At 46.4% G+C, this 17,186-nt stretch overlaps 1 protein-coding gene across 2 annotated transcripts in view; it reads right to left on the bottom strand.

The window, feature by feature from the left end:
- Positions 1-3,932: 3,932 nt before the first annotated feature.
- The window catches only part of SAP30BP (SAP30 binding protein), a 131,010-nt gene continuing 117,756 nt past the window's right edge, over positions 3,933-17,186 (bottom strand). For both annotated transcript variants that reach the window (XM_073587949.1, XM_073587948.1), the window contains 5 exons: positions 16,944-17,004; positions 11,608-11,659; positions 5,122-5,180; positions 4,753-4,837; positions 3,933-4,424 (listed from right to left, as the gene is read on the bottom strand). In XM_073587949.1, coding sequence (XP_073444050.1) covers positions 4,243-4,424; positions 4,753-4,837; positions 5,122-5,180; positions 11,608-11,659; positions 16,944-17,004 — 439 coding nt within the window. In that variant the 3' untranslated portion in view covers positions 3,933-4,242. The remainder of the gene's footprint in view (positions 4,425-4,752; positions 4,838-5,121; positions 5,181-11,607; positions 11,660-16,943; positions 17,005-17,186) is intronic.

A 17,186-nucleotide genomic window follows, 5' to 3' on the forward strand; every position in this document is an offset into this window, starting at 1 on the left:
CTGTTTGAAATAGCAGTAAGGATGAAAGGGTTGCAGAACAGTCAGGAGGAACAAGAAGAATTTGGTCGTCCTGCCACATCTTTACCCTCATCATCAACTGATGAAGAATTTAATTTCGAAAAATATTTGGATCACAAGGACCGTGCAAAGCGTTCCCGCATAGAAGAAGAGTCATCCCCATCAAGGAACACAGCCAGTACATTTCAGCAGAATTTTTCATGTGCACTAAAAGAAATTGAGAAATTTGACCGTTCATCAAAAATAACAGTGCAACAAGCGATTCCTCTGTATCCTGACATTGTCAGAGATGTTGCCCGAGTGGTTACTGCTTTGCCACCAACACAAGTTAGTGTAGAGAGGTTGTTCTCTGCTCTCAAAATAATTAGATCAGATTTGAGGGCATCCATGAAGGAGGATCTGACAGAGGCAATACTTTTTCTGAGGACACATTTATAGATTTCTTATTATTAACTGCATAAAAGTGTTTATTGCATATTTACTTACAGTTTAGAAAAGTTTATAAAAGTTATTTGCTATATTCTAATTGTATTCTAATAAATGTAGTTTTTGCTCTAAGTGGTCTGATTACTTATATGATGGTGAGAAACTGAATAAGCACGATGTTTAATATTTTACAACAGTAAATTTGTTGTTATGAATTGGCCATTTATGAAGGAGTCGGAGCCGGAGTCGGAGCCTGATAAAATCCAGGAGTCGGAGTCGGAGTCGCAACTGTGGCTTACCGACTCCACAGCCCTGGTTAAAAGACTCCTTTTAAAGATTATTTTTTAACATCTCTGCCCTATTATTGTGAAGTGAAAACATTTGGCAGAAAAGGCTAAATATGCTCACAGTATTGATGCCAGATTGCTAAAGGAGATAGCAGAAGAAATTTTTGAACCCCTCTCCATAATCTTTGAAAATTCTTGGAGAACAGGAGAAGTGCCAGAAGACTGGAGAAGAGCAAATGTTGTTCCTATCTTCAAAAAGGGGAAGAAGGTGGACCCAGGCAACTATAGGCCGGTGAGTCTGACTTCTATACCAGGAAAGATCTTTGAACAAATTATTAAACAACATGTATGTCAGTACCTGGATAAGAATGAAGTGATTAAACAGAGTCAGCATGGGTTTGTAGCTAATAAGTCATGTCAGACTAACTTAATTTCCTTCTATGACGGAATCACTGATTGGGTGGATCAAGGAAATGCTGTAGATATAGTATATCTTGACTTCAGCAAAGCATTTGACAAAGTCTCTCATACAATCCTTTTTGAAAAAATGACTAAGTATGGAATGGACAAGGCAACTGTTAGGTGGATTCATAACTGGCTCAGTGATCGGACCCAAAGAGTGGTCGTAAATGGCTGCACATCCAGTTGGAAGAATGTCTCAAGTGGGGTACCACAGGGCTCTGTCCTGGGCCCTGTATTGTTCAACATCTTTATCAACGATTTAGATGAAACTGATTAAATTTGCTGATGACACAAAGCTAGGAGGGATAGCTAATACTAGAGAAGAGAGAGAGAGGATTCAAAAAGATATAAATAAACTGGAGAAGTGGGCAGCAACTAACAGAATGGTTTTTAACGGGGAGAAATGCAAAGTACTACATCTGGGCAATAAAAATGAAAAAAGCATATACAGAATAGGAGGAATAGGGCTAAGTGACAGCACATGTGAAAAAGACTTGGGTATACTAATAGATCACAGACTGAATATGAGTCAACAGTGTGATGCAGCAGCAAAAAAGGCAAATGCAATTCTAGGATGTATTAACAGAAGCATACAGTCTAGATCACGTGAAGTCATTATTGCCCTCTACTCCTCTTTGGTCAGACCTCATCTGGAATATTGTGTCCAGTTTTGGGCACCACATTTTAAAAAAGACATCAACAAACTGGAGCAAGTTCAGAAAAGAGCGACCAGAATGGTGACCGGTCTGCAAACCCTGTCTTATGAGGAAAGGTTGCAGGATTTGGGAATGTTTAGTTTGAAAAAGAGAAGACTGAGAGGAGACTTAATAGCTGTCTACAAATATCTAAAGGGCTGTCACATTGTAGAAGGATCAACTTTATTCTCATTTGCACAAGGAAAGACTAGAAGCAATGGGATGAAACTGAATGGGAGGAGACACAGATTAGATATTAGAAAAAACTTTTTGACAGTTAGAGTGATCAATGAGTGGAACAGGCTGCCACGAGAAGTGGTGAGTTCTCCTTCAATGGAAGTCTTCAAACAGAGGCTGGACAGACATCTGACTGGGAAGATTTAGCGAATCCTGCTTTGAGCAGGGGGTTGGACCAGATGGCCCAGGAGGTCCCTTCCAACTCTACGATTCTATGATTCTAGTATAGGGCACAGATGTCTCTCTTTGGTTGCGACATTTAGGCTGGGTTCACACGTAGCGGAACTCTCACGGAAATTACAGCGAGAATTCCGGAATTCCATTCCGCGGGAAAATCGCATTTTAAATTCCCGCGATTTTCCCGCGGAAAAACTAGCATTTTGCAAGCGTAATTAGCTTACAGAATTGCTAGCGTTTTCCAAGCGATCTGTAGCATCGCTTGGAGAACTGATTGACAGGTTGGTCACATTCGTCAAACATAGTGTTTGACGAGTGTGACCAACTTTTTACTATTGAGGCTGCCTATGCGGCATCAATAGTAAAAGATAGGATGTAAAAAAATAATAATAATAATAAAAAAAAATATTGTTATTCTCACCTTCCGACGTCCCGCGCAGCCTTCCCGCCTCTCTCCACGCTCCCGGTCCCAGTAATCCTTTGCGACAATTACCGCGATGACGTCCATTCTCGCGGGATCGCGACGTCTCGCGGTCATTCGTGATGACGTCGCACGAATGACCGCGAGACTTCGCGATCCCGCGAGAACGAACGTCATCGCTCGCAAAGGCTTACTGGGACCGGGAGCGTGGAGAGAGGCGGGAAGGCTGAGCGGGATGTCGGAAGGTGAGAATAACAATATTTTTCATTTTAAATTCTATTTTTTACAGGGATATGGTACCCAAAGCCCGGAGGACCGTCTCCTCTCCTCCGGACCGTGGGTACCATCCGCAAATGTTTTTGCTTACTTTTCGCATGGTGTGCACAGCCACATGCGGAAAGTAAGCAGAACAATGCATTCCTATGGGTGCGGGATCGCCGCGATTCCGCGAAATTAATGAGCATGCTGCGTTTTTTTATTTGTAGCGAAGCAATTCCGCCGCGGTAAAAACCACAGCATTAGCACAGCATTGCGAAATCCCATAGGAATGCATGGGATGCTTATTTTTTGCGGTTAAAACCGCTGCAGAAACGCGAAAAAAACGCCACTTGTGAACTCAGCCTTACAATTGAGATCTAAACTTTTTATGAAAGCTCTCAGGAGATGTTGTTCAAAGGGCATTTCATGGTTTGGTTTTCATGGCCAAATGGCTGTAGAAGTTAAAAAATGCTATGCAATGCCAATTGTAAGGGGAAAAATGAGATGACAATCTTGTGATACTAGAAGGTTTTTAGACTGGTTAAGTAGTACCATCTGTACAGATACTTAAACGCATGGGGCTATTTTCTACCCATAAGTTCCAGAGAAGAGAAATTCTGTTGAAAACCAAAATGCCTTTTCAGTAGTAAATCCCAAATATTAGTAATGATCACGAAAAGCAAGTCCCATTCTAAAGCTATAGAGAATGCATTTCCAAGAACCTTGCTACATCACAAAAAAAGTTCCCCTAAATGGATAGACCAATCAGAGACAACCTCTTTCAAAATGCAGACTCCAGAGCAATCAGCCAGTTACTGAGGATCCTGCCTCTTAGTTTGGTGGTGAAAAGTGTGACCATCCAAATAGTTTCACATGTCCTGCTGTGGGATGTTACTGGATAGAAGCACTTTAAAGGTAAAAACTACAAAAAAGAATTTGCAAACATTGGAGTTGTAATAAAAAACACTTAAGAATTTAATACTTAATTGAAATAAAAAGCAGAAACAGACTTCTATATATCTGAGAACGATCAAGTAATTCACAAACTGTACATTGATTTCCAACAGAGGATCCAAGCTTCTGACGTGTTAATGGAAGAAGGGAACACAGTCTTCCCACTCATTGTCCCCCTACCACATTGCAGCAAATCTTCTAGAGCTGCTGGAACAAAGATTCACATCCAATAAACTTTGTTTTGTGAATATTGAGCAGTTCGGAGTCAGGAAAATACGAGTTTATTACTGGAGCCCAGTTAGTGGGATCATTGCTTAGCCTTCTTGACGATAGTACCTACAGCGGAGATGACGGTAGTCTTTGAGCCACTGGCGCTAGTGGTTACTGTGACAACAGAGGGCAATGTGGCAGTGGTAGTGAGGATGGTGGGCTGGGTAATGGTTGTCATTGGTATAGCGGAGTCCCACTTGCTCTTCCTCTTTTGCGCATCTGTAGATATAGCATAATAATTAGATGGCCATGCATACCTTCCTCTATGGTTCCATGCAAAGGTAGAAACCAGTGTTGGGCGCAAGTGCTCGTTACTCGAGTTTGCCTAAGGTGCTTGGGTATGCACTGAGTATTGCGGGTGCTTGAGTGACATGTTCGAGTCCCTGTGCCCGCATGTTTCGAGGCTGTTAGATAGTCACAAAACATGCAGGCACGGGACGCAAACATGTCACTTGAAAGCCGCGATACATGGGGCGTACCCGAGCACCTTAGGCAAACTCGAGAAACGAGCACCTGGGCTCATCACAAACATCTAATAGAGACTCACCTGCTGTCGCTGTTGTTGTGGTACTTGTTGTTCCGGTTGGTGCGCTGGTAGTCGTACCTTTTTTAGTTCCAGTCACAAACTCAATCTGAAAGTTAGAAGTAGTAAAATGATGAACTATAAATCTATCCAAGCTCAGAGGTTTTACGTGGCACAAATTTGTCATGTATAGTGTTTCAAAGAAAAGCAGATAGACCTAAAGCATTCTCTTAAAGGAGATGTCCAAAATTAGATAAATGGGTCTTTTGTATCCATCTATGCTACAGAAAATAGATAGGAGCCCTGAACAATATTAACTCAGAATTCCCTCTAGACCAAATCAGCGCCTTTAATTCTATAAACTACACCCACAAGCCATCTAGACAGATTCACCTTTGTTCGTTCTTTTTTTGCCTTTTCTAGTTTGTCCATTTCAATCTTTTGGGCTTTTGCTGCAATTGAAAAATAAAAACAATGAAAGACATGGAAATAAAAAGGAGATTTTTGTGTACTCACCGTAAAATCTCTTTCTCTTAGCCTCTAATTGGGGGACACAGAACCATGGGTGTTATGCTGCTGTCCACTAGGAGGCGACACTATGCATAATCTGAAAAAGATTAACTTTGGCTCCTCCTCTGCAGTATACATCCCTGGACGGCGTCAGCCTTCTCCAGTTTTGTGCAAAAGCATTAGGAGGAACATAACAGAAATAATATAACCATGCCTGTAAGAAGGCCACTATGTACGAGCTCAAAGAACAATCTGAGAACTCAACCGTAACAACGGCCCGTAAGGGCAACAGGGTGGGAGCTGTGTCCCCCAATTAGAGGCTAAGAGAAAGAGATTTTACGGTGAGTACACAAAAATCTCCTTTACTCTGTCGCCTCATTGGGGGACACAGAACCATGGGACGTCCCAAAGCAGTCCCTGGGTGGGAAGCAATGGACGAATATTGTGCTGACAGGTCCCTAAACTTGGGGCACTGCCGCCTGCAGAACCCGTTTACCCAGGTTCGCGTCCGCTGAGGACTGGGTATGAACTTTGTAGTGTTTCGTAAACGTGTGTAGGCTAGTCCAGGTGGCCGCCTTACACACTTGCTGTGCCGAAGCCTGATGCCGAATGGCCCAGGAGGCCCCTACCGCCCGCGTAGAATGTGCCGTGATACCGGCAGGAAGAGGAGAGTTGTTAAGGCGGTAAGCCTCTTGTATGGTGGACTTGATCCACTTGGCAAGGGTAGCTTTGGAAGCCGGCAGACCCTTGCGAACGCCTTCCGGAAGAAGGAAAAGGGAATCAGACTTCCGGAAGGGTGCAGTCCTAGACACGTATATACGCAATGCACTGACGAGGTCAAGCGTATGCAGAGCCTTCTCCACTCTATGAACCGGAACCGGGCAAAGGGATGGCAGTGAAATTTCCTCATTGAGGTGGAAGTTGGACACAACCTTCGGAAGGAGGGATGGAACTGTACGGAGAACCACCTTGTTCTGGTGAAAGGCCAGGAAGGGCCGTCTGCAGGAGATAGCCGACAGTTCAGACACCCTGCGTAGTGAGGTGATTGCCACCAGAAAGACCACCTTCTGTGATAGAAGGCGGAGTGGGACTTCCTTAAGTGGTTCGAAAGGTGGTGCCTGCAATGTTGTCAGGACCAGGTTGAGGTCCCACGTCTCCAGTGGACGTCTGTAGGGGGGAACCAATCGGGAGACCCCCTGGAGAAAAGTCCTCACTTGCGGCTAGTTATTAATGTGTCTCTGAAAAAGCACTGAGATCGCTGACATCTGGCTCTTAAGCGAGCCCAGGGATAGCCTGGCGTCCAGGCCCAATTGAAGAAAACCAAGAACTTTTGGGAGGGAATAAGGGAGTGGGATCTGGCTGCGGGATTCGCACCAGGTAAAGAAAGCTCTTCAGGTACGGTAATAGATCTTGGCGGAGGCTGGCTTCCGTGCCCTGATCATGGTTCTAATGACATCCGGTGAGAGCCCTGCCTGGGTTAGAACCCAGGTCTCAAGGGCCACGCCGTCAAACTGAGGGCCCCTGAGTTCTGGTGGAAGAACGGGCCTTGTGACAGAAGATCGGGACGGTCGGGGAGATGCCAGGAGACGTCTGCTGTAAGTTGCATGACGTTGGCGTACCATGTATGTCTGGGCCAGTCTGGCGCGATCAGGATGGTTGGAACTCCCTCTTGTTTGATCTTCCTCACGACTCTGGATATCGGGGAGAGGTGGAAAAATGCCCAGAAGCTGGAACTGGGTCCAGTCCTGAACCAGGGCATCTGATCCGAACGACCGTGGATCGTGTGTCTTGGCCATGAAATTGGGGACCTTTGCATTGAGATGGGATGCCATTAGGTCCACGTCCGAGGTCCCCCAGCGATGGCAGATCTAGCGAAAAATTTCGGGATGGAGAGACCACCCGAGTTCATTCCTTGTCTGCGGAGGAAGTCGGCTTCCCAGTTGTCCACACCCGGAATGTGGACCGCAGAGAGTACCGACCTCGTGTCTTCCGCCCAGTGGAGGATATGTGCCACTTCTCTCATTGCCTGGGTACTGTGGGTCCCACCTTGGTGATTCACATATGCCACTGCCGTGGCATTGCCCAACTGTACTCTGATATGAGAGGCTGCCAGTAATTGACGAAAAGCTCTCAATGCCAGGAAGATGGCCCAAATTTTCAGGATGTTGATGGGCATGTTCGCCTCCACTGGTGACCACTTGCCCTGTGCCTTGTGATGTAGGTGCACCGCACCCCAACCTGTCAGGCTCGCGTCGGTGGTCAGGACCTTCCATTGACCTGAGAGAAAGGATTTTCCCGTTGCAAGTGAGGTTGGCTTGAGCCACCAGTGTAGGGACCTCCTGGTTGCCGATGTTATCCGGAACTTCCTGTCGAGGGAGAAAGGATTCCTGTCCCAGGACTTGAGGATGGCTAGTTGAAGAGGCCTGAGGTGAAACTGGCCAAAGGTAGCACCTCCATTGCTGCTGCCATCCTGCCGAGTACTCTCATGGCAAACCGGAGAGATCGGGGGGAATTGCGGAGGAGTATGCGGACTCCTAGATGGAGAGCCAGTGCCTTGTCCCTGGGAAGGAGCACCAGACCTCTGGAGGTGTTGAATAACATCCCCAGGAAGGTCAGAGACTGACTCGGGGTAGTTGATGACTTTTGTAAGTTGACTAACCAGCCCAGTCGACTCAGAGTGTCGATAGTGATTGAGACGCCGATCTCGCAATCCTTGAAGGTGGAAGCCTTGATGAGAAGGTCTTCCAGGTATGGAACGACTACTATGCCTCTGGAGTGTAGAACGTCCATGGTGGCTGCCATGATCTTGGTAAAGGTTCTGGGAGCCATGGCGAGTCCGAACGGGAGAGCCACGAACTGGTAGTGGTCCTGGTTGATTGCGAATCTGAGAAATCTCTGATGGGCGGGAGCAATCGGTATATGTAGGTATGCATCTTGTATGTCTATGGAGGCGAGATATTCTCCTCTCCATGGACGCAATGATTGACCGAAGGGATTCCATGCGAAAATGACGAACCTGAACATACTTGTTGAGTTGTTTTAGGTCTCGCACGGGCCGGACGCTGCCTCCCTTCTTGGGGACTACGAACAGATTGGAGTAGAACCCTTGGAAGCGCTCTTCTGCAGGGACCGGTACTATGACTCCTGCCTGAAGGAGGGAGGAAACGGCTTGATGGAAGGCACGAGCCTTGTCTGGCGGTTTTGGGGGAACAGAGAGGAAGAACCGGTTCGTGAACTCGATCTTGTATCCGGAAGACACTATTTCCTTGACCCACCTGTCTTCTGTAATAGGCAGCCAAACCTGCTGAAAGAGTAGCAGTCGTCCGCCTACGGGTGAGGTGTCTTCCGGAATTCGTGAGTCATGATGAGGAGAAAGTCTGAGGTTTCCCTCCTTTGGGCTTTGCCTGGCCTGCTTTCGACTGCCAGGTCCTGTCCGGCCTCTGCGCTGCCTGTGGGTTGTCTCTGCGCGGAGAGCGGTTACGATTTTGTGCTGGGCGCGATACGGACCAGCCTGAAGAATTCTGAAAGAATCGGAATCGAGTTTGGTTACGCCTTTTGAACGTGCGTTTAGGTTTTAGTTGAGGGAGAGAGGTACTCTTACCCCCATGCTACCACCGCTATTTGAACCGCCTGGTCTGACAGCTCAGGATTTGAGGCTTGGAGGCCAGCCTGCAATTTTTTGGCCCAAGCCAGAAAGGCCTTGGCCGCCCAGACTGAAGCGAACGCGGGAGCCAGAGAGGCCCCTGCCGCTTCGAAGATTTAACGAGCCATGCGCTCTACCTGCCGGTCTGCTGCGTCCCTGAGGGTTGAGCTATCTGGCAGTGAGAGGAGGGTCTGTGCTGCTAGCCTAGAGACTGGGGGGTCCACTTTGGGTGGATCAGTCCACTTCTTGGTTTCCTTCTGTGGGAAGGGGTACCTTGCTTCCAAATATTTGTGATTGGCGAATTTCTTCTCAGGCTGCGAAAACTGCTTAGTAAGTATCGCCTGAAATTCCGGGTGATTAGAGAAGACCTTAGGTGGTTTCAGAACACTTTCAAAGCAAATCTTGTGTTCTGGGGCTTCCGGGGGTGGATCAGAAATGTCCAGCACCCGATGGATGGAAGAAATTACGTCCTCAACTATTGCTCGGGGGGCTAGGGACCAGAGACCTCTCCGTTTCGTTGTCTGAGTCGGAGTCACAGATGCCTTCCGATTCCTGCGTGTCGCTAAGGCGTTCCCTGGTGGGCGAACTGGGGCGGAGGTCTTCTGTGGTCGGGGATCGCTGTGGAGATCTACGTTGTCTGTCTCTGTTAGGGGACGGTCTAGATGACCTGGAACCACGGTGTCTCTCCCTGGAGGGTGATGACCGTGTGCTATGGGATGACGAGGATGAACGCGACCTGTGGGTCCGCTTACGTCTGTGAGTGTCGGAAATGGCATGTCCTTGAGACGAGCTGTCCCTTTGCTGGGTAACGTTCATAGCCGAGGCCTGACCCTGCAGAGCCTGGAGTAGTGTGGAGGTTAGATTATCTATGGACTGTGTCATAGACTGCGACATCTGAGTAGCCCATTCCGGCATGGTAGCAGGCGCTGAAGCAATGGTAGGGGCTTCTTTGGGGCTGGCTCTGACCCAGTATTTTGGATACAATCCCGGCAGTGCGGGTACGTGCTGCCACTAGGGAGAGTGGTTTTGCAGGCTGTGCAGAAAGCATAAAAGCAGTCCTGCCTGGTTCTCTTCCTTGAGCCCGGCATAGTGCATAGAGGCTGGCTAGCAGAGGACCTTACAGGGGTGGCTACACAGAGGAAGAGAGCCTTATAGGGAATATGGATTCACAGCCGAGTAAAGAGAACCCAGCTGTGATCTTACCCCACCAGTGTGCCCCTAGGTCCAGCGCCAACAATTTACAGTCCTGTGCCACTCCCGCAGACTGCGGACGTTGCTGCTGATGTCACAGACGGCTTCTGCTGCAGCGAAGATGGCCGCCGAGAAGACGAGGAGGAAGAAGAAGGGGCGGAGAGCTGAAAAGAGCGCGCAGGGCTATGTAAAAACGCGCCCTTTCTGCCTCGATCCTCCCCTTCTATGACACTGTAGAGTGTCATATTCGTCATCCGGGGGGTGGGGAGGCAGCGGCTTCAGCTAGGCCGAAGCCGTGGTCTAAATTAGAAGCCTGATGCCCGGAAGGGCTCCAGGCCGGCGCGGATGTCCGGGGGGGTGGGGTGGGGGATGGGGGTGTTTGGTCGGATTTGAACCAGACCCCTCCGGAGATTGCGAGGCAGGATAGCGGTGGGGCTAACAGCGGTAACGGGGCCATGTGGGGGGTCCCCCTGAGGGGCTATAGAGCTGAAGCTGCCGCAGAGACAGGGGCGCAGGGAGCCCTGTCTCTGTATGTGCCATGTCTGCCTGCACTCTCCCCCGGCCCCAACAGGAGCCCGCAGCAGGGCTGGGGTCCCTGGCTGTTTAAGCTGCAGAATGCTGCCTTATACAAACCCTTCCTGAGGCGTCTCAACCTAATGCCCCCAGAGGGGGATTAGGGAGGGTGCGTCTGTCACCATCAGGGGTCTTCATCCTCGCCTCGACCTCAACCCAGAAGGAGGGGGGGTCTCGACTTCGAACCAGTACCCGAGGGACTGGGGAAGGAGCGACATGGGGAATAGCCATCTCAACTTCAACCGGGCACCCCATAATAGGGGGCCAAGGAAGGAGCCATGCTGGGAGTCTCGCTGGAGACCGACTTTTCTTCATCTGTAATCCGTCGGAAAAACACTAAGACACTAAGCAAAAACTGGAGAAGGCTGACGCCGTCCAGGGGTGTATACTGTAGAGGAGGAGCCAAAGTTAATCTTTTTCAGATTATGCATAGTGTCGCCTCCTAGTGGACAGCAGCATAACACCCATGGTTCTGTGTCTCCCAATGAGGCGAAAGAGTAAGTGATTTTACTTCAGGCATATATATTCCAATGCAATTCTAGCACTGGATGAGGTATCACTTATTAAGCAAGCATTATTGGATATTAAACTGGCAATAAAGTTTCAAAGACATCAAGTGAGGAAAAAACGGAAATGGTCAAGTCCTCTGTGCACATGTGGGGGATTGGAGGGGTAAATTATAGACCTTTTTTTTGTCATTTTTACTGCACAATAACCACTATAAAAAATAATTAAAAAAAGTGGATTTTTCCACCCACTGCATTTGGATTTTTTCCCATTTTACAGTGCACCAGATGGTAAAATGGATGAGGGCAAGACTGTATTTAGTCTGGACAACCCCTTTAAGTAAATGTTGGCCAAACACTACCGATTGTGATGAGAACAGAGGGGTGTGGACTACCAAGCTAAGTCCAACTTTTATTGCATTTTGTATTTTACTACAGTATATGGTGAACACGTACCTAGAGCCTCGTAATAGGAATCTTCTGCCCACCCATGAGGATCAAACATATCCTGTAATAGATAATAAAGCCAAAACGGTCAGGTTGCTTACAAGAGAACAAGCAGTTTCTTGGGATGCAAAAGGAAGAGACTCCAGCTCCACGAACTCTGATTCTTTATTCACATAAGCAATTTGGAGGACACACACAGTCAGCAATACAAGTTCACATGACCTGCATCAACGCGTTTCAGGTGTCTGCGCACCCTAAAGGTGCTTCCAGACTCGGAACACCCTCAAGATGCAATCATGGTGAGTTGGATTTTATTTTACCTTAGTTTTGTGGGATACAATGCTGGAAACAATATGTCAGGTAGATTACACAGATATTACTGATGAAATTAAGAAGTGTAATGAAATTCCAGGAACAATGTGATGTTCATTCTTGGGTACAAAATGACAACTACAGGACTTCATATAAGAAATCGGATATTGACAGGTGCTTCTGTATGTTCATGAATGAGATGACAATTTATAGAAGAGAATCTCAGTATGTCATTTCCAATAACAGCTTATTCACTTGAAATGACAGGAGGTCATCACAGTAGGACAACCCTTTTGCTAAGCTACTAAGTGCTCAAGACCCTAGGCTAGTGGTCATGTATTACATGTGTGTTAAGTCATTTGAATGTTCATCTTGTGTTCAAACGACTGTATCACATGCATGGCAGGCTGCAAATTTCCACAGTGATGACAGTGGCTCACCAGGGATGCAGAAATGGTGATCACATGATAGCTGGATCTGTTTTATTTAAAAAGAGGCTGTCATTAGGTTACAAACCTTTATGTTAAAAGTAACCTGTCATCACAATTATGCTGCCTGAACCATGGGCACATGAGCATCATGAATCAGAGCCTAGCTGCACTATTTCAGCAGTGTTACCTTTATTCTGAGATGCTGTGGTTAGTGATGGGTGAACCAGTGGATGTTTGGGTCCAGGATGTTTGGCGAATATTTAAAAATAGTTTGGTTCAGGTACCATAACAGTCCCTGAAATCGAACCAGGACCCCATCTAGATGAATGGGGGGCCCGAACATTCGTTGTCTGCCACGCTGTCATCTGCGTGGCAAACACACGATCTGATTGGCGGTAAGATTGTTACCACCGGTAAGAGTGCTGCGGTTACCATGCTGTCATACAGATGACAGAGTGAGCCAGAACCTGTGACCGGCGGTACACAGGCTAAAGGCCCCATCACACTAAGCGAGATCACTAGCGATATCACTTAAGCGTCACCGATTGTGTGACGCAGCAGCGATATTGCTAGTGATATCGCTATGTGTGATACTTACCTCCGACCGGCTCCCCCGCTGGCTATCGCTGATCGCGCGAGAATGTCCTGGGCCGTTTCTCGTAGGTCGCATCCTGCTGGCGCCGACGAGCGACGCGTGGACGCGGGCGGGAGACGTCTTCATCGCCGCGTCTGACAGGTAAGTAACGACCGCCGACACTTCGCTGGTGAGATCTGCCTGTTTGGCAGCTCACTAGCGACCATTTAGCGATGCACCAGCGATCCTGACCGGGTCGTATCGTTGTCGGGATCGCTGGTGCATCGCTAAATGTGACGGTACCCTAACATTCTACTCTCATCAGCATAAACCTGTTGTCACTGATAACAGTGACAGCAGGCAAGCCTTATTAGAGTATTCATCAGCCTGCGCCAGTTCTATAAACAAACAATAGTAAAAAAAAATGAAGTGGGGTCTCTTCTATTTTTGATAACCAGGACAGGCAAAACCAACAGCTGCGGGCTTCAACCCTCAGCTGTCAGCTATATCATGCCTAATTATCAAGAACAGAGGGGTCCTACGCCGTTTTTTAACAAAAAATTATTTAAATAATTAATTTTAAGAAACAGTATGGGTTCCTCCTCATTTTTGACAATCAGCCAAGCTAAAGCAGATGGCTGGGGGTTGGTGTTTCCTGACTGGTAAGAGGCCATGGATATTATTTGCCACAGGGCAGGTGGTAAGAGCGAGGCCAAGTACCAGATTTGGGGCATATTATGTATGCGCCACTTCTGGAGTTGCTGAGGACTGATGTCTTAAGTTTGTGAGAGGGGCTTTCCTAGGCTATTAATATCAGCCTGCAGCTGTCTGTTAAGTCTGCAGTTTATTGAGTATAGGTGGGACCCCATGTCATTTTGGGGGTATCCCCTATAATAACCACTAAAGGATAAAAAAACAGCTGTGAGCGGATATTAATAACCTGGGAACCTTTATAGATATTGCCTCCTTCCCAGAAAATTAACATCAGCCCCAGCCATTGGCATTCCCACCGATGATTATGAAAATTACGAGGAACCCACATGCGTTTTTTTAATTATTTTTTAAAATTTATTAACAAGAACAGTAAGGTCACCTGAGGTCATAGCAGCTGTTTCGCTTGCTTTGCAAGTGTCGGACTGATGAATGCCCGCAGGTCCTGCACTCGGCATTCAACAGTCCGGCACTGGAGCTACCGTGAGACCCGATGGCTTCAACTCAGGTAACCTTTTGGTTACAAAAGTTCACAGCCACTGGGTCTACTGGCAGCTGCGAGGCGTTGAAACCTCATGAGAAACTTTGAGGAACATTTTAATATTACTGAAGTTTCCAGCTGCTTGAACACCTGCTGTGAACTAATGTTACCTTGAGTGTGCATCTTACTGTACTTGTTGATCAATAAAAAAATGGATGATAAAAAAAAAAAAAAAACACGACACAGGTACCTCCGTAAATTTTCAGAAACACCTGAGGGCTGGTGTTAATAACCTAGGAAAGGTTCCCAGGCCATTAATATCAGCTTCCAGCTGTTTGTTTAGCCTTTACTGGTAATTTTACAGGTGGATGCTAGAAAATAAATGACGTGGGGTATCCCCATAAATTCAAACCAGCAAAGGCTAAACAGACAGCTGTGGACTGATATTAACAGCCAGGGAAGAGGCCTGGGAAATTGCCCCACTCCCAGGCTAACAACATCAGCCCCCAGCCATGAAGCATCAATAAGATGCACCAAATCCGGCACTTAGCCTCACTCTTCCCACTTGCCCTGGTGCGTTGGCAAGTGGGGTAATAGCATTGGGATTGTCAGATTTGTATTGGCAGCTGACTTCAAGCCCAGGGGTTAGTAATGGAGAGGTGTATATAAGACGCCCACAATGTTAACTCCATAGTCATATTGCAAATAAAAACACCCTGAATGAAGTCATTTAATTGAAATAAACACGGACACCTTTTTTTTCAAAGTAAAAAAGCAAAGTTATACTCACGTTGACTCCTAATCCACTGAAACCCATATCCCCTGTAAAATAATTAAAATAATAAACCTACTATATCCCTCACCTGCCTGATGTAAAGATAATCCTCCAATGCCCATGTCAACTTTCAAAGATTAGAAAAACAAACAAAAAAAAACATTCCCAGCCATATGCCAGCATTCAGCCTCCAACTAGATGTAGCATAGCTAGACTCATCAAGAAACAAATTGATTATGTTCTCACTGGAGAGGTGAGGAATATAGTTATTTTTTTTTACTCTTTCACAGGTGACATGTGCATTGGAGGATTATTTTCAAGTCAGACAGGTGAGGAATACAGTGGTATATTATTTTCTTTTACAAGTGGCAATGGCTTCAGTGGATAAGGCGTAAAAGTGAATGTAACTTACCTTTTTTAATCTAATTTCAAATAAAGGACTTGATTCTGGCTGTGTTTTCTTTTGACAATCTAACTATGGAGTTAGTAATATAGACGCCTCTCTATTACTAATCTCTGGGGCTTGATGTCAGCAGCCATAAAACGGCTAACATAAAGCCCACAAATGTTATCCCACTTACCACAGCACCAGGGCAAGTGGGAAGAGCCAGACAAAGCACCAGAATTGGTGAATCTAATTGAAGTGCCTTTTTTGAGGCGGCTGCAGGCTGCTATTTTTAGGGTGGGGAGGGGAATATTTATGGCCCCTTACCAGTCTGAGAATACCAGGTCCCAGCTTTAGCTTGACTGGTTGTCAAAAATCGGAGGGGGACCCCACGCTGGTTTTTAAAATTATTTATTTTAATACGTTTTTCAAAAAACGGCATGGGACCCCTCTATTCTTGAAAATCAGCCATGATAAAGCTGACAGCTGAGGGTTGCAGCCTGCAGCTGTCGGTTTTGATGCACTGGTTATCAAGAATGGAGACCCCATGTCATTTTATCTGCGACAGCAGGTGTACGCCGATGATAGTAGTACTCTCTCACATAAGCTGACGCGAGTGATTGGCGGTAACCTTTTTACCGCATGTCACAGCTGCTGGCTTACATGCTGTCATCTGACAGCGTGGTAACTGCAGCTCTGGAACAGGCAGTAACTAACTTACGGCCGATCAGAGTTGCCGGTGTTTATCGAGCTGTCATACAGATGACGAACCAGAACAGTGACATGGACTTTCTGGAGAAATCTGTGTTCGGGGTCCGTGTATGAACACTAGGTGTTCGGTATGGTCCCAGGACTTTACTGTTCGGGTTCGCCCATCACTAGCAGTGGTGTTTCAGAGAAAACATACTTTTCAAAGCCGGCTAGGGAATATTGCTCCTCAGATGAATAGTTCGAGGTAGGTCTATGGTTATTTCTCTTTTCCCCGATCTCCTTGAGTAATGGGTTTCGTCTAATGTATGTTTATGGGGAGACACCTGTCAGTCATGGGGATTGGGGCGGGGAGAAAGACACAATAGTCCCCGGCTGGCTTTTCAAACTATGTCAGCTCTGAAAAGCTGCAATGTCTCAAAGTAAAACAGACATGACTGCAATAGACACTGATTCACTCTGCCAGTGGCTCAGGTAGCATGAATCTGAAGAAAGGTTCTCTATAAAGCGTTTATTTTATTATCGGGAATCTATCACCAAGTTTTGCTACCTCATGTGAGAGCAGTATATTGTAGGAAAAGAGACCCTGATTCCAAGGATGTATCATTTATTTTACTGAGTAAAGCAATTGTGACACAATCAGAGTTTTTAAATGTAGTATGTAGCAGGGCTCAGAAAGCTTCTCTCGTGCTCACAAGATGCTCTCTATGTAAATTTTCTATTGACAGTGAAATGCTTATCACAGGAGGGGGAGTGATTGGACCAGGGCTATAATCCAGAAAGTGATAATACATTCATTGCATTGAAACAACAACACACAGTCTAATAAGTGACACATCCCTGAAATCTGTGTCTCAGCCCCTACCTTATGCTGTCTTCAGATTACATAGTACAAACCTCTTGACAGATTCCCTTTAAGAAGTTCTGTCCCTTAAAATAACATACATCAATAGGCCTCTCTCACTTACCTTAGGATAATTAGTGCCAAGTTCATCAATGGAACAAAACTGGATGAGCTTTTCATAAATACTGGAAAATAAAATAAGAATTTCCCGTAAATAAAAGACCTCCATAGCTGGTCTGTACCAGAAGCCTAGTGTATAGTGATACCGTATATTCTCGAGTATAAACTGACCCGAGTATAAGCTGAGGCACCTAATTTTGCCACGGAAAACTGGGTAAGCTTATTGATTCAAGTATAAGCGGGGTAT

The sequence above is a fragment of the Dendrobates tinctorius genome, unplaced genomic scaffold (assembly GCF_039654945.1).
Source record: "Dendrobates tinctorius isolate UK_male_01 unplaced genomic scaffold, ASM3965494v1 ptg000103l, whole genome shotgun sequence".
NCBI classification, from domain to species: Eukaryota; Metazoa; Chordata; class Amphibia; order Anura; family Dendrobatidae; genus Dendrobates; species Dendrobates tinctorius.